At 51.9% G+C, this 24584-nt stretch overlaps 2 protein-coding genes across 11 annotated transcripts; one reads left to right on the top strand and one right to left on the bottom strand.

Moving 5' to 3' along the window:
• Positions 1-3432: 3432 nt before the first annotated feature.
• Clba1 (clathrin binding box of aftiphilin containing 1) lies at positions 3433-10426 on the top strand. Its single transcript, XM_052184910.1, has 5 exons — positions 3433-4329; positions 5453-5589; positions 6767-6896; positions 9199-9315; positions 10257-10426. Exons 1-5 carry the CDS (start codon positions 3910-3912, stop codon positions 10416-10418), a joined length of 966 nt encoding a protein of 321 aa, XP_052040870.1. The 5' UTR covers positions 3433-3909; the 3' UTR covers positions 10419-10426.
• Positions 10427-14728: 4302 nt separating this feature from the next.
• Positions 14729-24350, bottom strand: Cdca4 (cell division cycle associated 4). Of its 10 annotated transcripts, none has more exons than XM_052184906.1 (5): positions 23773-24207; positions 19678-19865; positions 19102-19158; positions 17708-17774; positions 14729-16751 (listed from the first exon to the last, which is right to left on the bottom strand). In XM_052184906.1, the coding sequence occupies exon 5, from the start codon at positions 16743-16745 to the stop codon at positions 16032-16034; it is 714 nt and encodes a 237-aa protein (XP_052040866.1). In that variant the 5' UTR covers positions 16746-16751; positions 17708-17774; positions 19102-19158; positions 19678-19865; positions 23773-24207; the 3' UTR covers positions 14729-16031. The 10 variants fall into 10 exon arrangements, with proteins under 10 accessions (XP_052040866.1, XP_052040867.1, XP_052040865.1 ...); XM_052184907.1 differs by lacking the exon at positions 17708-17774 and adding an exon at positions 22764-22886 and having other exon boundaries at positions 23773-24206; XM_052184905.1 differs by lacking the exons at positions 17708-17774; positions 23773-24207 and adding an exon at positions 24263-24348.
• Positions 24351-24584: the final 234 nt, after the last annotated feature.

Here is a 24584-nt window from a genome sequence, read left to right as displayed (position 1 = left end):
CACTCAGGTCTGTCCTGGTGTACAGAGACAGGCTCACACGCTCCTGTGTGCATACTCAGGTCTGTCCCAGTGTACACAGACAGGCTCACACACTCCTGGGCACACACTCAGGTTCATCACACAGATATGGACAACAGAATGCAGAGGGGCACCTGCTCTCTCTTGAGCAGTGCTTCCAGGCCTCACTGTGCCTTTGAAAGATCTTGTCCCAGAGGCCAGGCTGCACCTATCTGGGTGGACCAGGTACTAGTCAGCCTTTGCCCCCAGGACCCAGTTAGCCTCGCAGAATTCAGAAGTTGAATGGGAGTGTGCTGTGAGCCTAGCCCTAGGGTCACAGTGAACAGGAACGGGGCGGGGAGAAGATGTGTGTGGTGGGGAATTCGCTTTGTTCCATCTCCTGTCCCTTCCCCCACTCTAAAGCCTGGCCATCTTCTGCTGCAGAGCAATGTACTGCCAGGAGTTCCCGGCACCAGCTCCAGCCTCCTCCCCATGTTCTCCTCTGGAGACAGACGCCCTGCTGGGGAAGGTTCCCGGAGCAAAGTCTACCCAGCTGCCACCGCCAGCATACAAAGGCTTCTCACCCCCTTCCAAACATCAGCTCAGGGGTGCCGTCCGTGCGGCACTGTAACACCCATGATCTCCCCCACCACCGAAGCTGGGTCCCGGGGACTGGAGGTACAGAAGGGGTAGGGCCAGATACGGTCATGGCTACCCCACTTTCTGCCCCCACCCACCTGCCAGACCCAATGCTCCACTGCCTCTCCCAGAAAGCAATGCCCGGGGCATCAATGATTGATGGATCCTGCAGCAGCTGCAGCAATGTGGCAAAAATAGTTTTGCTATCATCATGGTCCTGCCCCGCCCTAGCCCGCGGGCATGCAGAAGGTGGTGGCATCTGTGACCACTCTTCCCACAAGCCCCCTGCCTACTTCAGCCCTTTGCTCGCCTGCAGGTCCCAAGTCTGCAGGTCCACGGGCTGAGGGCTGTCATAAGTCAGTGGGAGGCCCTTGCCCAGAGCTCCCCCAGTTCTCTGACCACAGGGGCCCTGCCTCTAACTGCTTTACCCCCAATGCTGAGTACCTGTCTGGTCTGGGCACGACCCCCAGGTCCTCCCCATATCTGTGTCCATATAGCTCAGAACACAGCGGGCTTAGGAAATAGGGAGTTGGTGGGGCATATTGGGGTGCCCTGCTACCCCTAAAGCAGTAGGTTAAGCAGGCTGACCTGGCACTTGGGCAGCTCTGAGCTGTCCCTACTGTCCAGAAACCACAGGCACAGAGGCAGGGATGTGGCCCCTCCCACCTCACTGGAAGATCCCAGTGGTTTCTGGGATAGCCTGTTCAACCAGCCCTTACTGTCAGGTGACCTGGGAGCCACCAGGTTGACTGTAGGCTTTGGGCAAAGCAGCACCACCCTAGGGCAGAAGAACTAGGGGGTAGAGAGGGAGGGACAAGGGAGGGATTGGATGGCTGACAGGGCTCTTTCTCCTGGCACACTGGCTCTATCCCTTCCTGGCCAATCAGAGTCCATCTGCTCACACCTTGGCTTTAGGCCCTCTACCCAGCCCACCTTGCTCTAACAGATCCAAGTAGAGCCATTGCCTTCTTTGCCCATCTACCTGGGCTGTCTGACCCCTCCTTCAGTCACCACTAGGCACTGACGTTAGAATTGCCTCTGCCCATTCCTCAGGGCAGTAACTCTTCAGTAGGCACCCCAGGGGTCACCCCGGTCTAAAGGTTTGCCATGTTTGCTACGAAAAATATCACTAATGGACTGGGCTAAAATGACATGCACTCGCTCTGCCTATGGGCACTGGCACAGTTGCTGCTCTGGGCCTTGGGACCCTGCTCAGGTTTTCACACACCTCTCTCCACTCATCTCTCTTTTCCTCCCTCCATCCTTACAGGGTCTCCCCATTTAGCCCAGACTCACTTGTCTCAGACTCACTGCTAGCTTAGGCTGGCTTCTAACATCTGATCCTCCTGCCTCAGCTTTTCCAGTGCTGGTGTGCCGGGCCTGTGCCACCACACCCAGCTTTCTCTTGCCTCTTTAGTTTCACACAGAAGACCCATCCATCTTTTTAGGTCCCATATTCATGGCTTCTGGAGACTATAACATGGACATCTTTGGAGACCATTGTTCAGATCACTGGTTGCACAGATCACCCCAACCTGAGCCCAGACTTGGGGAAACACTAAGGGTGGGAAGACCACTGCAACCCCAGTCCTTTCCCACTGCGTGTCCCACTGTGAGCCCTGGCCTCAGTCTTCCTGTCCTTCCAGCTTCCCAGACATCAAAGTCAGCACGGGCAGTAGGTGAGGGGAACTGGAACATCAGGAACGGACAGAGAGCGGGACCTGCTGTGTCACTGAGGCAAACAAGCCAGTGTCTGTACACACAGTGTCTGTACCATCCTACTGGGCCACTGGGAATGCTGGGAATAGCTGTGCCAAGCCATGGGCCTGAGCTCTCTGCCTGCAGGGCTCAGAGACCAGTGCCAGGCTCGTCTGCCCAGGGGAATGGGGAAGGCTGTGGTCCAAGATGCAGAGAATGATCTCATCTTGTCACTTTTAAATCAAATTTTCCAGTAGGTCTTCTGAGGAGGCAGGGGATGAGGGACCGAGTAATTCGCGCGAAGGACAGAGCATGGCCTACCTAGTCCAGGGGGAATCTGACTACACAGGAAGGGGCTGAAGTTGGGTTTAGATGCAGGCCCGACCCACCTCTTCCCCAGGTGAGATTGTTAATGGCTGCTAGTCCAGGGCGACTCAGGTAGAGATGTGACAGGCTGAAGGCTGATTTCACAAAGCTCAGAATGGAGACAGATGGAAAAGGGCCAAGGATTTCTGTGGACGGGGGCTGGGAGAGGGGCAAGTCTAATTCATCAGGCCCTGCAGGAGCCTGTGAGATGCTGCCTGTCTATGACCAAGACTGACCCTCCTCTGCCTTGGGACCGGCTGGCGACCAGGCCCAGACTGTGAGCACATGAGGCTGGACAGCGGCTCTCCTACTCTGCAGGTAGTAGACGCTCATTCTTGCACAAGGGAATGTGATCTGGAACTGGGCTAAACCAGCTAGACAGACTTTTCCCCATAGCTTCTAGTCTTGAGAAGGCATCTAATAGGAGAGCGAGCAAGGAACCAGTGCCAGGGGTGTGGTGGGATGAGGGGCCAGGTATGCTACTGCAAGAGACACATCGGACACACAGGCACTGGGCGTCATAATAAAAAGAGAGCCGCTCCCACCGACATTTGTAGGGCGGGGGAGGCAGAAAAACCGGTCAGGATAGCAGGCTGGGTCCCACTGCCCTGCACCCAGCATCCTCCCCTCGGTAGCAAGTGGTAGTCCCGAGAAGATGGGCATGGGCGGGGCGCCGTTGGCCACGCCACACGGTGCCGTGCTGACGACAGTGGAAGCACGCCGGAAGCCTGCTGGCGCGCATCGTTGCCGGGCAACGCGCGGCGCTGGTTGCCGGCTAAGCTGGCTGTAGGTATCTCCCTGCCGGGCGCCGGTAGGCGCATCGCGGCGGCGAAGGTGGGTGCGCGCCTTGCGGGCCTCTGGGAGCCCTGGACCCTCTCCATCTGCGCCTGGGACCTGGTCCCGGGGCCCGCGAGATCCCGTCTGGGACGCGATCCCCGAGCTCCCTGCCCTCAGCCTCCGGCCTCAGCAGACCGGGATCTGCAGCTCATCCACCAGGACCCATGTCTGCCCACAAGCCCTCCTCCGCCTCTCTCGCTTGGTCCTAGGACACGCCCCCGTGCCGGACTAGTCACCCGCGCGTGCCAGGAGGGGTCGACTCCACGGAGGCACGTGAACACTCCCAGGAAGCCGTGGGCAACTCCAGGAGCTCGGCAGCTGCATGTTTTCTGAGCAGCTTTCCTTCGGGTCGGCTGGCCTGGCTACACCAAGATGCAAGGCGGGCGGGAGGTGGGGAGGGAGTCAGTGAGTGACCTCGCGGAGGAACTTGGAGAGGGGCCCCTCCACCGGACAGCGAGAGGACAGAGTGGTGATGGTTTGGAACCGAGGAGCATCTGCTCTGACGGTCCCGTGATTCTGCCGGACGCGAACGCAGCTAACAGCTCCAGGCTGGATGAGGGTCTTCCCACCGGCCGTCCACCCCTAGGGGAGCTCGGCGGCGGGTGGGGAGAGTTCGAAGGCTTCCGGGAGTCTTCAGCTAAGTCTGAGCAGTTTTCTCAGTCTTTTGAACTGGGAAGAGCCGCGGAATGTCAGCCGCTGAGAACCCCTTCAGTCCCCAAAGAGGGCGGTTCTTGCCAGGTGCAGCAGCGTGGACCCTGGGTGACAGGAACTGCTGCTGGCCCATCTTCAGAGGTATTTCCGCGGTTGAGTGGGAAGTATTTTGTATAGCCGTCAGACTTTGCTCAGGCCTCTGTGCACTGGGGATGCGGGGGTTTGGCTATCCTTGGAGTCGTCTCTTCTCAGCTCGTTTGTCTTTTGCTGTGTGGCTGGCTGTCCTTTGCTTAAGGGGAGGACAAGGAAGTCGGGCACCACCCACTTTTAGTCCCAGCACTCAGGAGGTATAGGCAGGAGGACCTGCGGGTTCGAGGCCAGCCTGGTCTACAGAGTAAGTTCCAGGACAGCCAGGGCCACACAGAGGAACCTTCTTGAAAAACAAACAAGCCAAAAAAGGCGTGGGGAGAACGCGGCATGGAGGGCTTGGTCAGGGGACTCACAGGGTCCCACACAGCCCTCAGAGCTGACACACCTTTGTCTCCTTGACTGCCTCTGAGCTATTCTTCTCCCCAGTGGCTCACTCCAAACACAGATGAGGATAAGTATGCTTAGAAAGAAAGAGGTGGGGGCGGGGACTGGGTTCCCCTGTTGCAGAGACCTGCTGTGAGGGCCACTCCTCCTGTAGGCAGCCTCACCTCTACACACATCAACGTGTGTTCTGAAGCGAGCCCTTCCTCCACCTTGGTGGAAGTGTTAGGAAACACCTGTGCACAGTGGGAAATTTACAGAAAACACTGGATGAGTGTGGGGGGAAGTGCACCCAGGTGAGCGGCAGCGCAGGGCACTGGTGACACCCAAACGCCTGCCAGCTCCCCTTTCTGCCACCACCTGATTGACTGTCCACCCCACCCCACCTGACTCACAACCTTCCACCACGAAGTGTGTTCCCACAATCCTTCAACAGACTTCCCCGCCCCCTCACATGGGGAACAGGGACAGGGACAGTGTTCCCCACAAGTCCCCGACACAGACTTAGGTGCGCACTGAGGCTTCCACTGTGTTTTCACTTATTCTGGAGATTGTAAAGTGGCAGCCTCATCCGGACAGCCACACCAACCAACTGAGCTTGCAACCAGGGTCAAAATACATTTATGTTAAAGTCGAGGATCTGGAACAAGGGGCCCTAACGTGTGTGTGTGTGTGTGTGTGTGTGTGTGTGTGTGTGTGTTGCTCCTAACGTTGGGATGTGCTTCCTTTCCAGTCCATCCTCAGCTATGAAAAGGCTTTTAGGCTTGCGTTTCAGGAAGTCCCTGTGGAGCAGGCAACCGAAGACGTTTGTTCCTTGGACAAATTCTTAGAAATAAGCAATGAAGAAGCTGCGTCTGTGCCCAAACTGTGGTAATGAGCTTAGAACCGAGCGCTGGCACTGTGGCTTTGTTTTTTGGTGTGCTAATGTGGTTTCACAAAGCCTTTTGGTTGTACCTAGAGGGTACAATGTCCCCATGGCTACCTGTGAGCCACAGAATTCCAGAGGGCCTGGTAGCACAGGTGGACAACTCCAGTTGTGGCCCTGGTGTGGCCTCTTGGGGCTGCTGCTAGCGACTGGGCTCTGTGGTCCCTGACACCCCATGGCCCTCAGCTGCAGTCACAGGAACCACCTGAGGAGCAGCCGCTGACCTCCAGGGTTATCTTGCGTGTGCCTCTGGAGAAAGTCACACATGGCTGTGCTGTGGCAGGGGTGTGCTCTCGCCTGACAGTAACAGTGTTGAGGGCACAACAAAAGGGAAATTGTCTTGAGGCACTGAGTGAAGAGAAGGCAGGGCGAGAAGGCTCCGTCACCCGAGGCCCAGGGAAAGCTGACTGGTGCACTTCAGGGTCTGCACACCTGAGCAGGCCTGGGCATTTCCAGAACCTTGTCACACTCTGGGCTCTTGTCATATCTGTTTTGACCAGCATGCAGGGCTGACCCAGAACCTGCCCAGAAGACCCCCACAGGGGCCCGAAGGCTCTCACCAACAGTGCCCAGCTGTCTGGTGCTCCTGGAACGCATAGGCTATCGGGAGAGCCTGTTCTTGGACAGCCCCAGCCAGGCTACTGGTGGCTGTGCCACTGACAAAGTTCGTCAGAGGTCCAGGGTGGCCCAGGTGTCAGGCAGGCATGGCTAGACACACACTGGGACGGGAGGATGGGTAGTACTTGAGGGGGAGACGCTCTTATAAGAAACACTTGAATGCTTGGGAAAAGGAGATAACCCAGCGTTTGGCATACATATCGCGGCACATGGTACTCCGGGGCCACGATTCCCGTTCCTTTGTTTCTTCATTGCTTGCCCTGAGCATGCATCCTGGTTTGTGAGCATCTAATCCGTGACTGGTACGGCTGTGGCACTTGCTTGAATAACACCAGTGAGCCTGGCCTCAGGGCTTCTCCGAGGATGTAGGCAGGGCGCATGCGCACAGAGGGGAGGGCGTTGATAGTGAGGGTGGGGTTAACGAGAGAGGAGGGCTAGGCTGGGCTTCAGGGATCCTTCGAGAAGACTTTTGAGCATCCTATCATGACTGCATCTTTCTCCCAGTTCCGAGTCTAGGAAACTCTGGAGAGCCCTTCAGAACACCGATGCTGTGTCTGCTTCGAGGTGTGTCTGGAGTGAATCTCACTGTCGGGAGAACCTCCTTCCTGTCCTTGGCCTAGATGCTGCTCAGAAGGTAAGGAGGCTTGGGTCGGGTGGCAACCAGGCTCATGCCCAAGGCAAAATAATTGGAGGGGAAAAATGATTTCTGTTGGCTCCTAACAACTTCAGTCTGTGGCTGGCTGGACCCATGTTTCCAGGCCTGTGGTGAGATGAAGGGCATCATGGAAAGAAAATGTCAGAGTGGAGAGAAGGCAGAGAAACAGTAACAGGCAGCAGTTACTATAGCAGTCTAAGGCAAGCTATAGCCCTCAAGAACACACCTCCCACCCACTCAGCACTTCCTCAACCAGAATTACTCCTGAAACTCCCTTCGCTTCTCAATAATGCTGTTGGATTATGAACCCATTGGTGGATTAATACCATGAATACCATGCGTGAATATGGAGCCCGCAGGATCCGGTCACTTCTGAAAAGCCGTCAGCTGACCACTAGCCCCCAGCATGGAAGCCTGTGGGTATCTTTTCCTATTTAAGAAATGGCCACAGATGCCAGGAGGTGGTGGTGTGTGCCTTTAATCCCAGCACTTGGGAGGCAGAGGCAGGTGGATTTCTGAGTTCGAGGCCAGCCTGGTCTACAGAGTGAGTTCCAAGACAGCCAGGGCTACACAGAGAAACCCTGTCTCGAAAAAACCAAAAAAAAAAAAAAAAAAAAAAAAGAAAGGAAAAAAAAAAGAAAAGAAAAGAAAGAAAGAGAGAAAAGAAAAGAAAAGAAATGGCCACAGAGAGGTAGAGACTGCTCTGTGCCAGCCACACTAGCATGACACACTTGGGACAGGGTGGGGTGGTGTCGAACAGAGACTCTGTGGTAGAGCCCCTGAGTGCTCTCAGCATTGGGAAGGCCATCTTTCACTAGCTCTTGGTATCACTCACGTCTCAGAATGTGCCTGGGACACAGCGAGACCGTGGTGGGGTGTCCTGACTCCCTTGGGTGGCATACAGGGATCCACAGGAGTATACACCAACAGGCATGAGGGAGGAGACTGGGTGCACGTGGGCGGGGTTAGTGGAAGGAGGGCTGGAAGTGCTGCCCTGTGGGTGGTAGGCCTCTCCGGTGGAGAAGGGTGGAGAAGGGTGGGCAGGAGGCGGGTGTCTGCTGACAGGCGGTGTGTGTAGGGCCAGGGTGGCGGAGGAGGGCAGGTTCTGTGTATGTGGCATGTGTGGGATCGAGCACGTCTGAGACACCTGAAGCAATGTGGTGGGTTGGCTTGGCGTCTGCCTGAGAGGTCCCTTAGGTGGGGGTCAAAGCAGCAGGAGAGAAAGGCTCAGGAAGTGTCCCGAGGACAGCAGGAGACAGTGGTTAGTGAAGGGTGAGCGTGCACAGGCCAAGCTCCTGAGTCTCCAGAGCCGTTCCACCTCAGAGCGAGGCTATCTGCCAGAAGAGGTCAGGTGGCAAAAGTCTTCTTGTTCTTAAGTATTATGCAAAGCTTTAAATAGGGAAACTTAAAAGAGACAAGAAGGAGGCAGCCCGGCCCTGGTGAGGGAGACAGTGTGGACTGGTTACCTTATCAGCCCAAGGCCGCTAGGCTAGTCAGGAAGTGAGTGAGGAGGGGGAGGCAGGAAGACCACTCCCCAAGCCCCTGCCCACCTACACCCTACCTGGGAGGTCAGCCTGGTCTTGTGATGCAGGAAAAACTGAACCATCAGGCTGGGGAACAGGGTTCGTGGGTAGCAGGCTCCAGAGGGACAGCTGCAGGCTTCCTGGAGGTGAGGCGGCTGTGAGGACATTGTGTCATTGTGTCGGCGGTGGCTACTTTATAACACCCCCACAACATGGCTGGGCAGCCTGAGGTGAGACCCAGCAGGCATGCCAGCTCTCCTCACCATGTTCATAAAGCCACCACCACAGCAGCGCTCTGATAACCTCCTCTAAGCCTAATTCCGTCCCAAAGCTTCCCTCTAAATGCAGTTAACATATGGACTTAGGGGTTCAGTTTACATCGCCTCCGTTCTTAGAGACATTCAAGCCACAGCTGGAAGGCTGAGGAGCACCCCAGTTCTGGGGTTCATGAGCCAGCTGGTGTTAAGCAGGCAAGGTTGGGAGGGGGGCAGTGGGCCTGACCCCGGGGCGGGGGGACCCAGGGCATTCATTTTTGGTTTTTGTTTTTTTGGGTTTTGGTTTTTGAAGACAAGAGTTTCTCTGTATAGCCCTGGCTGTCCTGGAACTCACTTTGTAGACCAGGCTGGCCTCGAACTCAGAAATCCACCTGCCTCTGCCTCCCAAGTGCTGGGATTAAAGGCGTGCGCCACCACTGCCCGGCTTGGTTACTGCTCTTTTAAAATGAAAGTGGTGGTGCTGTAACAGGTTTCTCTCCTTAGAGTCTTTCTGAGAACCAGGGTCATGCTCTGGAAGATCCTGACTTTAGAAAACCTGAAGAGCTTCTGGCAGTCCATGGGTTCCACCTACACCACTGCAAAGCCCTGATTCAGACCAAGGTGAGCGCAGTCAGAGACCCCATTCCCCGGTGCGGTGCGTTACGGACCAGAACTGTCAACTGAGATCGCCCGAGCACAGAGGGATGGGAGGCGAGGGCCAGCGTGCCGTCACTGAGTTGGGTAGAGGCTGGCAGGGCATCTACAGGGTCTGAGGAGCAGCTCTTCTCTCAGACTGAGGGGGTCCTCCTGCAGCCAGCCCATGAAATGATCACAGAGGGCCCAGCAGGGATAGAGGTGTGAAAAGGAAAGGGGCCTCGCTCCTTCCAGGGAGGGAGAGCAGGCCTGTCTGGACCTGAATCTAATGCTCACTCACCAGGCATTTGAGGAAGGGCTCTGTGTGTGCCCAGGAGAGAGTGGTGAGGCAGAGGCTGGAGGATCTGCTTTGAGGTGTTGAGGGAAGGGGATGGGGTTGGGTACAGTCCCAAAGGTCTGTGTGGAAAGCTACCTATCAGGAGAGTGTGATGCCCCCATGAGGTGGGCCTATCAGGGGAGTGTAGTACCACCCGCTGAGGTGGACTGCAACCTTGGCTGAGCTTATGGGGCCAGATTGTGGGTTCTGTGGCACTCAAGAAAAGGCATTGTTATGAACTAACAGGGCACGATGCCAGAGGCCCAGAAGACTGTCCGTCAGCCTTGTAGAAGGATGAAACCTCTGACGGAAGGCTGCAGTTATCTTTGAGCAACCTGATGTTTAGAATACTCATCCTTCACCATAGTACTTGGGGCAGTGCCGCAGCGGCAGCTCTGAGGGTGGAAACTAGTAAAATCCCCCAGGGGCAGCTGGAAGACTCTTGTGCCCTCTGTCCTCAGCCCTCTCTACCTGGAGGATTCTCTGGGTGAAGTGCACAAGGAAACCAAGGAGAAGGCTGAGGGGCTTGCCGTGTGCTCTCCAGGTTTCTCTAGTGTCAAACCCTTGTACCTAATGCCCCCTTTCCTCTCAGCTCTCAGGGACGTCCGGCGGCAGACAGGGCAGCCTGATTACCTACAGTCTGTTTCTGAAGACACCGCTCCAAGGGAACAGGCGCTACATCACCATTCCACAGAAAAAGATCTTCACTCCACGCAACCTGAAAATGGCATTCTTTAATAATGATGTCTGCTAAAAACAGGAGTACTTTGTACCTTTATGAGATATTTTACATTTTTCTTACTGGTTTGCTTTGGTACTAGAACTTGAGAAATCTGTGACACTGTGTCCCAGTTCCATGTTAGTTTCCTAGGACCTCTGTCAAACTACCGTATAACACGTGTGCTCAGATCTGATAGGGTGCACAGAAGGAATGTCCTTGGACAGAGCCAGTCTCCTCAGAGTTTTTGGGGACACTGGAGGCTGGTACCAGGTGCCTGTGGATCCCTACACGGCTCACAGTTGGATCCATGAGTTCAGAAGTCAGAGGATAGCTACTGATCACTTGCAGGAGCTAACTGGCCGGGCCTGCCCCGCCCTGCCCCAGTGCTCTCCCCTGGGGTGTTACACCTCTCTCTGTGTTGGATCCTGCCCTCACCCAGCAGCCTTGGGGACAAGGACAACCTTTCCTGAGTAGAAGGGAGGGAGGGTGCACCCACTGGGTGTCCTGGGACACAGCTGCAGGAGCCGCCAGCCTTGGTCGTCTGTTGAGACAAGGGTTTTACCCCAGGGGCATACACAAGCAGGCAGCACTGCATTTTGTAAACTTTTATTAAAAAGAACTGTATACACCTGTGTTTCTGTTGGCTCATTAGCTCTTGGAGAGGTTACTGTGGGACTGACTTGCTCAGGAGATACCAGCTTCCCTATTGAATGAACTGACCCAGTTGTCCAGAACCAGACAACAGTCCAGACAGGAGGACGTGGACTGCCAGAATTGCTCCTGTCAGGAGGGGAAAATGAAGTGCCATTGATCCTGCTGGCCCTTGCACGCAGCAACCACTAGGTGGCAAACATACAGTGTGAGGCTTATAACAAAGGAGCCTGTTTATTTCGGGGAAGCAGGTGTCTGATTTGGTTTGGGTTGGGGGGCGCTGGGTATTCAGGGAAGCTGCTCTGTTTTCAGAAAGCAGCGCAGAGCAGCACGTGGCGGGAGGAGGCTGTGGCTCGGCTCCCTGTCGGCTGCAGATACAGAGGGGCTGCCTTCTGCAAAGGAAGCAGTGAGCAAGTCAGGCTACCCAGAAGGAAGAAGAGAACAAGTAAGAAAGCTTCTCACAACGCATGCAGATGGTCAGCAGGCTTACGAAAAGCCAGCCATGCCCGCTCACTCACCAGCCGGAGAGGAGTGCAGCCAAGCAGCCAGATGTAAATCAGAACAGCTACTGCAGGAAACAGTAGAAAGACTCCCAGAACTAACACCAACTACCATGTGACCCAGAATTCCTACTGCTGGGGGTTTATGTAAAGGAAATGGGATCTGACTACGGAAGAACCAGTACCAAGTTTACTGCAGCCAGGCTTACAATGTCCAGGATGGCGCCATCTGGGTTGTCCTGCGATGAGCAGGTGAGAGAAAACCAGGTGCAGAGATAAGCACATGACTTTCAGTGGAGTCTCAACATGTGAAATTCTTAAAGGCTGAGAGACTGTCAGTCAGCAGAGCCTAGTGGAAATGGGGGTGTCAACCAGGGGTACAGCCTCGGCCAACAATCAGAAAGTCCAGCAAGGCACTTAAAGTGAACACTGGGAGTACTTCACACTGAACCACGGTGAAGCCTGGTGGTACACGCCTTTAATCCTAGCACTGGAAGGCAGAGGGAGGTGGATCTGAGTTTGAGGACAGCCAAGTCTACAGAGCAAATTCCAGGAAAACTGGGGCTATCCAGAGAAGCACCTTTGTAATGGTTTGTCTATGTTGGCTCAGGGAGTGGCACTAATAGGAGGTGTGGCCTCGTCACTGTGGGCGTGGACTTTAATACCCTAGTCCCAGCTGCCTGGAGGACAGTCTAGCAGCCTTCAGAGAAAACTGTAGAACTCAGCTCCTCCTGCACCATGCCTGCGGGGACACTCTTGCCTGGATGATAATGGACTGAACCTCTGAACCTGTAAGCCAGCCCCAATTAAATGTTGTCCTTATAAGAGTTGCCATGGTCATGGTGTCTGTTCACAGCAGTAAAACTCTTAAGAAAACTGTCTTTTAAAAAATTATATGCATATATTCTCAGAAATGACTGAAAAGATTTTTGAGTGTTCTCATTTTTTTCAAGTAATAACAGTTGAGATAACACCTTCGGTCACCACCAGCATCATATAGCTATCCTAGATATCTGAAAACATCATATATGCCATAAATGTATGTGATTTCTGTCTACGAAAGCAGGGATGAGCAACTAAGCCAGAGCACCCTGCCAGTGCTCTGAACTGCATGCGCCCGGCTCTCGGGCTCCTGCAGCTGCAGCATCCCAGAGGTCCGTGCAACTGAGACAACCTGAAGTGTGTGCAGCAACCCCAGAGCACAGCACTGGAAAGCAACAGGTCCTCAGAGCCCTTGCCCTTCCCACCCTCCTCAGCAACAGCAGGGCTGCCCAGGGAGGACACTTGTCCCCACCCCCTCCCTCACCAAGAGCTGGGATTTGATGCACAGGCAGGAACCAGGGTCTCAGCCTCACTGCCGGCTCTGCCTTGGGTGTTGCTGTGTGCCCTGGTTCCTGTCCCTACCTTCTGCCCTCTTCGGCATGGCCACTTGTCCTGTTTCAAGTCTTTACCAAGCTGCAAGGGCAGGGTGAGGCCTGGAAGAGCCTGGGGGCTTCTAGGCTGCTTGCTTTGTTGAGGGGCAGCAGGGACCCCGTCTTGGTTTTTGTCCCACACTTTGCTTTGTCGCAACTGATGGGATGGATCAGCAGTAAAGCAACATAGATGGAGCCCTAGAATGGGAACTTTAGGAAGGCAGGAGTCAGCAGAACAGGGTGTGCCGCAGTCAGGTGTTCTTCCGGGACAGTGGCCCTGGCTGTCCTGGAACTCACTCTGTAGACCAGGGAGTCGTGTTCTTAATCTAGCAGTATTCTGCTCGCCTCAAGGAAGATACCCCATAATTAACATGAGATCCCCCTCTTCAGAAACTTTCTACCTCTAATGCAACATCACCGACTACTTGTCTAGAGGAAGGCAGGTAGGAACCAAAGAACAGGTAGCAGATGCAGTTCATGTATCTGGGGCTGTAATGTCCTTGGTAGGTGCCTTCTCCCTCTGAACCCTTCCTTCCCAATCTTCTTCCTGGTTACATGTCCTTTTTTTGTTTTTAAATGCGACCTAGTTTAATTAGGTTGTATGCCAGTGTGGGTAGAATGTTATTTATTGGAGAATGCGGACCACAGTATCAGTGGCTACACCACTCAACAAGATGTACTCCTTCCCTGACCCCTTTAATTAGATCTTCAGAGGGGTAGGACCATACCCTAGCTCTGATGAAATGATGTGGGGTACTTTACTAGGTACATGCAGTACTGAGCATAAAAGGCTGGGACAGCTCAGACATGAGAGGCTGAGCCCAATCTGAAATTAAGAGCAGGCTGCCAGGGGTAGCTATGTTCCTGGTCAGCTACTGACCAACACATGGAAAATCTGCTCTCAGTCATCAAATTTCTATCTATCCTAAAAATGTCACACGCATGACTAAACCTGGCAGGAGATGCCCAGGAAACTCAGCAACACAAGCTGGAGCTCCCTACCTTCCAAAGTCCACATTTATGATCCAGGCAGAAAGTTGAAGGCAGCGGGGTTTTAAAAAGACCTTGGCGAGGCTGGTCACTATCAGGTCTCCCAGCAACCTCCTAAAAAGAGCATCTTAGAAGTTGACATGCTTAGCCGGGTGGTGGTAGCGCAAGCCTTTAATCCCAGCACTTGGGAGGCAGAGGTGGATTTCTGAGTTCGAGGCCAGCCTGGTCTACAGAGTGAGTTCCAGGATAGTCAGGGCTACACAGAGAAACTCTGTGTGTGTGTGTGTGTGGGGGGGGGGGGGGGCGCGGCTTGACATGCCTCATTCTCCAAAGATCTTACTTTTACCAGAAGGAGCAGAAATCTTTAGAGCCGGGATTATTCTGCTGTCTGAACCTGAGTTCCATTCCTAGGCTCAGAGAAAAGCTGAGAAAGTTGTCCTTTGACCTGCACACAGGCATAAATAAAATGAAAAAGTCCTGCTTTAGGCTTATTAGTAAAACACTTTAAACTAGCTTTGATAAAGGAGAAACCCTGCAGACCACTGTTCACTGACCTGGGCTTAGCCAGCCTGTTCCTACAACTTACCCAGAGCCCTGGACCCAGGGAGGACAAGCAGGGGCTCAGAGAAGGGGGAATTTTGTCCCAGGAGCCATGAGGTCAGGAAAATAAACCCATTGCCTGCTTACCACAAAAAGTTTGTCTACATTACAAAGCATATAAAATGCCGAAGTCACACAGGATAGAACAAGCTCACTTGAAGGATTAAGATGGAAAAGAGCTCCCAACACATTTCATTTGCTGGATACTTTTAATAAAGTGAGGTTTACACTGTTGATATTGAAGAATAGTCATACACACATACAAAATAAAACCTCTTAGGCTCAGGTGGAAGTCCAAAAAAAGCAAGAGTAACAGAAAGCACACATGGGGGTGAAGCCTGACGTGTGATCGGGTTTAGGACCTTGAGATCCAAGCAGACCGGTCGCACAGGGGCCACCCTGGGATGGAGGAGCCCTAAATTATATGGAGCCAGATTGTTTTTAACCTTAAAATGCTTAAGCACCATTTTAAAAGAAGCAAGCACAGGTATCTCCCACCGAGCACAGGGTGGGACTGCACACACTTCCTAGGCACACATGTGCCTGCTTTACGGCCAGTGGTCTCCACGGATACACTTGACATGGAGCATGTGGTGCTGGTGTTGTTGGCAATGTCATGTCCTCACGTCACACAGGGCTGGGCTGGGAACCAGACTGTGATGGCCAAGGACTAGACCTGCATAAGGCACTGCCTCACAGCAGTCTCTGAAGAACTGATGTGTGATTCCCAGGTGGAAGACTACCCTTCAGTGGCATTTACATATAAATAGGCATAAATAAAACCACCTAGCACACAAAAGCCTAGAAGACAGCCTTGCAGAGCAGCCCCAGGGAGGGGCAGGGGAGCAGTACTGGTTCTCATTTCAAGCTCTCTACTAGAAGGTAGACCATAATGGAGCCTCTCATGAAAACACCTGGCCGGCTACATTGACAGCTGCCTTGGGAGTGTAGAGACACATTAACAAAAAAGTTTTCTATTTAAACCTTAAAAATGACACACACCAATCGTATTTAGGTTATGTTTCTAAGGTAGCAGCAGAGGATGTCTGTAGAAAAAATATACTTTTAAGAAAATAGCTGAAAAAATCTAAAGTATAAAAAGCTTAAAAAATATATCTTAAGACAAAATATTGCCCAAAACATATAAAACTTAATTTTAGAAAGTTCCCCTATCTAATTTAACGTGGACTAGACATAGCTGTGGCCCTCCATCCTCCACAGTGACTCCAAGGTCACAAGCAGGGTAATGAGCCCAGGGCCCAGAAGCCTTCAGAGAGCTCAGTCCCTTGAGATGGCATCTGCTCTGTCCTCCCAGGGAATTAGCCTGAGGCAGCAGCTCCAGGGCTGCAATCCCTGCAGAGGAAAATCTGTACAGGACAGTTTCATAGTCAGAGCCCCTCTTAGGGCAAGTGCTTGTCTGTCTCTGGGTCACAGCACATGTGAGCTTCATGAGGAGTGGTGGCCTTGTCCTTGGCACACTGGGGCGTCCTCTCTCAGGTCTCCACCAGAATCTCTACCACATGGTCCAGCTCAGCCAGGTCAGACTTGCAAGTGGAGCTGGGAGGAGGGGCGGCTGCAGCAAAGCTCTCAAGGCCATTGCAGAGACTGGACTTGGCCCCACTCATCATTCCTGTTAGCACCGTGTCCAGGTCGTAGTAGGAGCTGTCCACATCTGAGAAGAGTTCCTCCACTGAACTGGAGTTTTTGTTCTCCAGCGTCTCAAATATCTGGTCCAGTGACTTCTGAAAGCTTCCCCGGTTTTCTGGTGGGCTGTCCATCTCCCAGAGGCTGCTCTGAGGGTTCCTCTGCCCCTGTGCTGAGCCAACTGTGGGAAGCTCGGAAGAGGAGTTTTGCAAGGGACCATCCTCCAGTTCAGAAGTGGGTTGCTCTTCCTCAGCCCCCCTCACTGTACGACACAGGATCTCTGTGGACACTAGGCGGTCAGTTGGTGGCCGTTCTACATTCTGGGGTGCCATCCCATGCCACACGCCATCCTGACTCATTTCCTCCTGGATCTGCCGGACGGTGTTGGCGATGAGGACCGAGCGGCAGAGGTTGGGTTCCACTAGCATGTGACAGAGCTGGAGCTTGACAAGGGACATGTCCAGGAGTGACTGTCGCTGCAGGCTATAGGAAGGGACAGTGCCAAAACCCTCTACTCCTTCTTCCTGGTCACCATATTTCCTCTTCAGCCCTCTAGCAAACATCCTGTCCTGTGGGAACCAAAAAAGACACCATTTAGCTAGCATACCTCAGCTTCCTGGCTGACAGTACCCAGGACAATTTCTGACAGCTAAATAGGTGACAACACAGAAGTACCCAAGTCATTATCTGAGAGGTTACCTCAGGCATAGCCACTGTCACAGACAACAAAGCCCAGTTCTAATATAATTTTCATCAACAGATAAATGAATACAAATGAGAAATATGGTAGTGTTGCTTTGAGACAGTATCTTGCTATTTAACCCTTGTGAGCCTCCTGCCTCAGCCTCTCCAGAGCTGAGATTACTTTTCTTTCAAAGTCACAGATCTTTACATAATGTGACCTTTATTGTGTATTTGTTCCAGTGAGTGGAAAGCTAATATTCATGTAAAAACTTGCACAAAAATGTTTATAGTACTCTATTTACAGTTGCCTAAAACTGGAAGCAATCCAGTGAAGTACCCAGGACTCCGATTGGAACCATAAGCCAGCGTTCAGAGAACACACCCCAGGCAATCCTTTCTCCTTATATTCAAGCAGTGGCAAGACAAGGCAGCAGCTGGCCAGGGGGCGGGGCAGGAGGTGTCGTGTGAGAGCACTCCTAGACAGGAGCGGCCACATAGTGCTTTAGTCCCTACACACCCCACACCAACCTAAGTGAAAAAGGAGTGGCAAGAAATGTAGCCGAACGTGGCTTTAAACATGTAATTAGTTTTTTAAAAATGAAAAAGAAATCTAATTTTCATTTCTTAGTGCCGCACACTTCTAATTCCTCTGCTCTGGAGATGAATGCAGAAGGATTCAAGAGAGCAGCCTGTTAAACACAGATCCTTCAAACATACCTACCACCACCACCAAAGAAGAAATCTCTGTAACACAGTCATATTAGTTATTTTCCGTTGCTATAATAGACTGCCCCGACAGAGAGCAACTTAGTTTGGGTCTGCAGTTAAAGAAGGAACATACTCTCAGTCCATCATGACAGGAAAGCCAGCCAGTGGAAGGGTGAGGCCAACCTGGCGTCACGTGTCATCTGCACACAGGAAGCAGAGAGAAAGTAGGGCCAAGGTATAAATAAAACTTTCAAAGTCTGCCCCCAGTTTTACTTTCAGCAAGGCCTCACATCTTAAAGGCTCCGTAACCTGCCAGGCAGCACTATCAGCTGGGACCAAGTGTTCAAATACAAACCAAGTTTATTTTTTTTAAAAGATTTTGTGTGTGTAAACTGATATTTTGCCTGCCTGCCTGTTTGTCTGCACCATATGCATACAGAGCCTGTGGAGCCCAAAATAGGCTGTCAGCTAGCATGGAAAGGAAGTTGCGTGTGGCTGAGTCGTCGTGTGGGCGCTGTGAGAACACTAGGTTCCCTGAACAGCAGCAGTGTTCTTAACCAGCAAACCGCCCTAGCTCCACGTCCAGGAAGTTAAAGAGCACTTGCCTGCCACAGTGGCCCATGCTTTAGACTCCCAGCACCTAGGAAACAGAGGCTGGCCTGGTCCACACAGTGAGTTCCAGAGAGCCAGGACCTACTAGTTTCCTGGTGAGACTCTAGTCCAAAAACCAGAACCTTGAATATTCTTAGCAGAAGCAATTCAGGTGCTTTGTGTGTGTGCTTGGAGACCAGAGGCTGATTTCTGGTATCTTCCTCACTTCCTGCTCTACACTTGAGTTGGACCACCATACCTGCCTGGCATTTATGCAGGCACTAAAGCTATGAACTCTGATCCTCATTTTGTGTGGCGAGCATTTAACCTGTTGAGTCCACTGGTCCTGGCCTCATGAAATAGTCTTTTACTGCCAATTCTCTGGCCCTTCTTGAGATACTATTTATACTTTGGTAGTAAGCTCTTTTCCTTCATTATAAGGTAGGTGATAATGCAGACTCATAAATGGCCGAAATACCAAGAATAAGGAACTAGTGAGTGCCTAGCTCTAAACCAGACAACTCTATCAATACTCCCTGGCTCCAAAGCCCAGAAATATCCTGGAAGCCAGCCAGAAAGGATGGTAGAGACAGAGGATCAGGGTTTTGTGAAATGTTGCCTGGACATGACTAGCAGCTATACACTTAAAATCACAGCAGCTGCAGTTATGTGCACAAGATGGAACCCATTCTAATTCTTTCATGAATGAGAGAGGTGCACACAAAAGGTGGCTGGGGGAGGGAGTAATCTCCTTTGGTGGTATAGTCACCAAAGGTTAAGTTGCCCTTCTCCACTATCCCTACCCATGTTAACAAAAGCAACCCTGATTAAACTGAAGGTCATAAGACAAAAACAAAACAAAACAAAACAAACAAAAAAAAAACAAAACAAACAAAAAAACCCCAAAAATGATAAACAGGCTTCAGAGACTCATACCTCACATCTGAAGATGGTTCAAAGTACACCAAAATCAGCAACACATACTTATGAACCCTGTATTCAAAAGGCAAGAAGATCACTGGCATTAAAGACCAGCCTGGGGTATACTAACATCCTGTCATCACCCCTCAAATATATGGCTTGGTCTGAGGGAAGGCGTTTCTTCCTTTGTTTTAACTGTCCTAGGCCTAGGCCGGGAGGCTTCTAGCCTCCATACAGTTTAATCTTCCAAGTCAATTGATTCAATCGACTTCTCTTGGCTTCTAACTGAATTGCTCTCCTTGACCTCATAACTAACTTTGCCAACTACTTTCTGGGTCTTCCTCAGTTTCGGACATGCTGTCTCACCTGTGTCTAGCTTGTTCTTGTTGCAACCCGCCTCTGGGAAACTCCTGAACACACACCCCTCTCACTGCTCTTCAGCAGCCTCTTTCCTGTGCTGATCTCAAGTGAATTGGGCAAATCCTATCTCTAACTCAACTCATTCTGTCAGATCTTTCTCTGATTCATCACTTTGTCTGCCCCTCAATTAGTTATCACCTTTAAGCAAGGCTACTTCCTTCTATAAGTTACCTTCATAGTGATTAAAGGTGTGTCCAAAGGGCGGGTCAGTATTCCAGCTATATCAAATTGTAATCCGGGGCGTGTCTGCATTCCTAGACTGGATCACATAGAGATCTAAAAGGTCTTTGGATATGATCTCTTGTCAGAGCAGCCAAGTTGCTGGATTAAAATCCCTCTACACCAGGAAGTTCTTTTGCCTAAAAAGGAAGCCCAGAAGCACACAAGAGCATGTGGTCTTACAAGAGAAAACATACAAATGCTGGCCGGAGCAGAGGAAACAACTCTGCAATGACCAGCTCCCAAGACTGACCTACAGAACAACCTGGAAAACAGCAGGCTCTCCAGGACTCTGTCAGTCAACTGTCCAGCGAATGCCCTATAACCAGGATATAAAAAGCTAACAGCATTTCTGGTGCCATCTCAGAACTAACCAAAGAGGGAAATACCTATGACAGTCAATCACAGGATATGAGAACTAAATTACAGTCTAACTTAAAAATGGTGTTTACTGAGGGCTCACTGGAGAATCACAGACAAGGAGGGGGCATTAGGCCCCTATGTTTCCTATGTAGTAGATAGTCCTGCTTCTCTAGGCCCTCTTAGTTCATCCTAAAGCTGGAAAGTTGAAGTCTGCTATGTGACTGAGTTCCCAACAAGACAGAGGGAATTCTGGAGCTCCAGAATATCCATTAGATGAGGCTCTGTACTCTGAGCCAATAGCATGGGGAATCCAGTGAGGAGGTCATGCTAGGCGTGTGAAGATTTTATCTTTCTGGAGAAGCAGTCTATTCGAGAAAGGACAGAACCGTAGAGTGTGGTGATATAACTCTTTAAATCTCAACACTAGCCGGGCAGTGGTGAAGCACACTGGTTATCCCAGCACTCTTGGAGGCAAAGGCAGGCAGATTTCTGAGTTTGAGGCCAGCCTGGTCTACAGAGTGAGTTCCAGGACAGCCAGAGCTACACAGAGAAACCCTGTCTCGGGAAAAAAAATTAAAAAATTAAAATCTCAACACTAGAGGCAGGTGGCTCTCTATCAATCAGTTCAAGGGTAGCCTGGTCTACACACAAGTTCCAGAGCAAGATTCTTGTGTCAGAAACCTGAATAGGCAGAATTTTTCACCAAGGTCTTTAAAAAATACTTTTGTGCCAAACTGGGAAGTTATTTTTGCTGCTGTCATGTGTTTCTGCCGAATCGTAAAACTGTTTTACTTCTGCAAGTTCCATAAATCTGTTTGTTACTCACAGGAGAAGGTCTGTTTCTCATAGGAGAAACATTACCTAGTTAACCCACCCCAGCCACCCCACTGCAAAGCTCTCCTCAAGACTACTAAATAATGGTGAGAACTGGCCACAGAAACCTGCTACAAATACAGCCCCCATCTGTTCTCCCTTGTTTGGCTGGTTATTTCCACAGCTCACTAGACAACCTGGAAGAGAACCAAAAATCACAAAACAAAAAACTGTTCCGAAAGCCAGGTATACACGTTTAGTCCCAGCACTTAGGAGCCAGAGGCAGGCAGATGTGTGTGAGTCAAAGGACAGCCTGGTCTACACAGGGAGTTCCAGGGCTGTTACACAGAGAAGTCTAAACTCTGGGGGATAGGGAGCAGCTCTACAAATTCTAACCCTGAGAGAAACCATCTAGCTTCCTTTTCCTAGCCCTTTCTTCTTCCTCAGCACTAGTTTCCGCTTGTGCTGAGTCCACAGCAAGTTCTGTCCATCATGTCATATTAACAAGTGGACCATCACTTCTGATAAGTGACACCTATGTTCACCCAAAAGCACACCAGGCAGTGTGTAGCTAACACCACGTGGTTCTAGCCACAGACAATGTTTTCTATTCCTGCTACTTTATTTCTGTACTCTAAACTTCTGGATTAGTACAAGGGCAGGAACATTTTGAAGGCCCTTAATAAACACATCAAAAAACTGTTTTCTAAGAAACAAAAGTCCTCACCATGCATATCTGCTATGAAATTACTTCTGATTTACTAACTTTGCAAATTAAGCACACTCCTCTCTGTCCCTTCTCCTTAGAGTATGTACAACTTCTGCACAGCAGAGCTTTAACCAACAAACACTCCTTGTCTTGCTAGGGGCAGACACTGTCCTGTCTTGTTCACCATCCTCACATTTAAAGATTTTAAACAAGCTGTGCGGTGGTGGCGCACGCCTGTAATCCCAGCACTCTGGGAGGCAGAGGCAGGATTTCTGAGTTCAAGGCCAGCCTGGTCTACAGAGTGAGTTCCAGGACAGCTAGGGCTACACAGGGAAACCCTGTCTAGAAAAAACCAAATCCAAAAAACCAAAAAGGGACTTTTAAGGCTGGAGAGATGACTTACAGATGATAAAGGCTGGGTACCCAGAACTCACAGATGACTTACGACTCCCTATACCTCCAGTTCCTTGGATCCAATGTCCTCTTGTGGCCCCAGAAGGTACACACAGACACACACACACACACACACACACACACAGACAGACAGACAGACACACACACACACACACCTGGAATGGAATGTACTGTTGTTTGCTTATGTCACTTTAGAACACAAGCCAGGATGGTGACAGAGGAGCTACTAGCAAGAGAGCGAGAGGAATGAGGGGCTTGAGGGTGAAGGCCTGCATCACCAGCACAGGTCCTGACTAGCCCTAAATAGTGCCTGCACAGGAGCTCTCCTATACCCCCTGGGCACAGCTTCCTTGTGGCCACCTGTGCCTGATCTGATGGTGCTTAATCCTTCTAATGAAGGATGACAGGAAATTCTCCCTGCTAAGTTCTGTATAAATTATGTTCCATATCTCACAACTTATTTCCAGCTGGCCAGAAGGTCTTTCCAAGTCCAGGTAAATGTCTAACTTCCCCTCCACCCAAAGCTAAGTCAACCTACAATCCTGCCCTCCAGTTTTCTCCACCCCAAGCACTGGCTGAACAACAAGGGCCAGGCATTGTTGGGTGCTCAGATACAGTGTTGAGGCCAGCAGAGGCCAGTGGACAGTAAGGTGGAATTGAGAGTGATAACCACCCTAGACGACCTGGGGTAAAGACCCAGCCTAGGACTCCACAACCATCAATCCTGGAGCCGTCCTACCTCGGTGACCATGTGGAAATGCAGCTTCCTGGGCTCTGACCATCCATTAGTCTTGGTTTTACCTAAGCAGGGGTATCACAACCTGGGCTTGGACTGTAACCACAGCATGCATTCATCTGGGTGCTGGATTTTAAGGAGAACCAGAAGTTAGTGGTTTCCGAGCTGGGCATGGTGGCATACTTGGGAAGCAGAGGAGGACAGTAAGGTTGTTTCTGGTTGCACTGCCTGGCCTGCAGGAGACCCTATCTCAAAAACAACAAAAAGTCGCAACTGCATTAAAATACTTCCTCAAAAAGCAATGGGAAGAGGGAAAACTGCTGGGGCCAGCGAACTTATGGCTGTTTGATGGAATTTACTGCTCCACTATGTCTGCTTCAGACGGTATATCAGTAGTTACTAAAAAACTTTATCAGACCCACCCTTGGAAGGATGTGGGGCTCTTTTATGCCTGGAGGTAGGTTCCGGTGACAACCTGAGGGAACCTTCCTGACCGCCTTCCTTTGAAGACTAGCACCTCTAGCATGGGGAGATTTCTGAATGCATTTTTAATTTCATCTATAAAACCACAAGGCTGCATCCAGGAGGTTGATGAGACAAACTTAATTTCTCGTGCAGAAAATGATTCCCAGGATCATTTAAATCAACGGCTAGCTCAGCTCTACTATCTGGTACATCAGATACAAAGGCCACCAGGAGAAAATAGACGGGTGCTGTACGCCTGTTTCAAGTTCTGGAAGAAGTCCTTTCCCTGCTGAACCTACATAGGGGGGAAAACCTTAGAAAGGGTTTCTGGGACTTCTTCTAGTCCATGTGGCCTCAGGACAGGCTAGAAGACAGAGCCGGGGTTCCAGTCGCATTCCACCGATGCCAGGCAGTAATTACTGGACCACAAATGATCAGTTTAGAAGTGGGGTCTACTGCAGCAGGGGAAGGGCAGGCAACACAAGACACTTCTCAAGGGAGTTAAAATCCAAGAAACAAAGGAAAAGAACCCAAGGCCAACACTCACCAGGCAGGCGGCTGCACGGAGCCCACCCAGCCCTCTCGGAATCGGTCCCTGGCCAGCAGCAGACGGACGATCGGGGCTCGGCGTTGCTACAAGCCAGGGAAAGTTCAGTCCCCCAAAACCGCGGGCCACGCGCAGCTCTTAAGGGAAACGCACAGCAGGCGGCGGCGAGTTCGAGAGGTGAGATGGAGGACCGACGCCGGGTGAACCAAAGAAAGGGGGACGGCGGAGAAAGGATCGAGGACAGGCCACAGGAGGAAGAGCGAGCGGAAGCGAGGCAGCGTGGGCGGAGGGCGGGACGCGGCCAGCTCAGACCCGCCGCTCCGGCTCTCGGTATGTGTCACTCAACACGCCGCGGCGTCGTGAGCGCCGAAGGGCGGCCAGCGCCGGAGGCCGGAGGAGCCTGCCGCCCGCCCGACCGCCCCGGAGGTGCTCTGCGCGGACGCTGCCCAGACCGCAGAAGCTCGAAGGCGCAAACCACCAACACACTTACCTGCGCCGCAAGGCAGACCCGCCACTCCGTCGGGCACCGGAACAGTCAGCGCCCACAAAGGGTCGCCATGGCGCCGCCGCACGAGCGCCGATTGGTGGAGCGCGGGGCGGAGCTTTGTTCAAACCCACGCAAGGCGGAGCCTCGCCGGTAGCGTCTCCCGCGCTTCGGCTTCAGCCGTTAGGCTCGCGCGCCGGGCCGCTCCGCCCCCGGTTCCCATGTCTCCCTGCGCCTCGCTCCGCCCCCGATCCCTTGTCTGTCGAAGGCTCGACCCCCAGTTCCCAGGGTTCCGCGCGCTCGGCTCCCAGGGTTCCGCGCGCCTAGC

This window comes from Apodemus sylvaticus, chromosome 6, assembly GCF_947179515.1.
Source record: "Apodemus sylvaticus chromosome 6, mApoSyl1.1, whole genome shotgun sequence".
Classification (NCBI taxonomy): domain Eukaryota; kingdom Metazoa; phylum Chordata; class Mammalia; order Rodentia; family Muridae; genus Apodemus; species Apodemus sylvaticus.
The sequence above is the reverse complement of the archived record's forward strand: the minus strand, read 5'-3'. Positions and strand labels throughout refer to the sequence as shown.

Excerpts from the sequence above, each read along its gene's own strand:
- Clba1 (XM_052184910.1), top strand. The coding sequence starts at position 3,910 with ATGCAAGGCGGGCGGGAGGTGGGGAGGGAGTCAGTGAGTGACCTCGCG. Across the intron at positions 5,590-6,766 it reads GCGTCTGTGCCCAAACTGTG|TTCCGAGTCTAGGAAACTCT; the intron begins GTAATGAGCTTA and ends TCTTTCTCCCAG. Across the intron at positions 9,316-10,256 it reads AAGCCCTGATTCAGACCAAG|CTCTCAGGGACGTCCGGCGG; the intron begins GTGAGCGCAGTC and ends CTTTCCTCTCAG.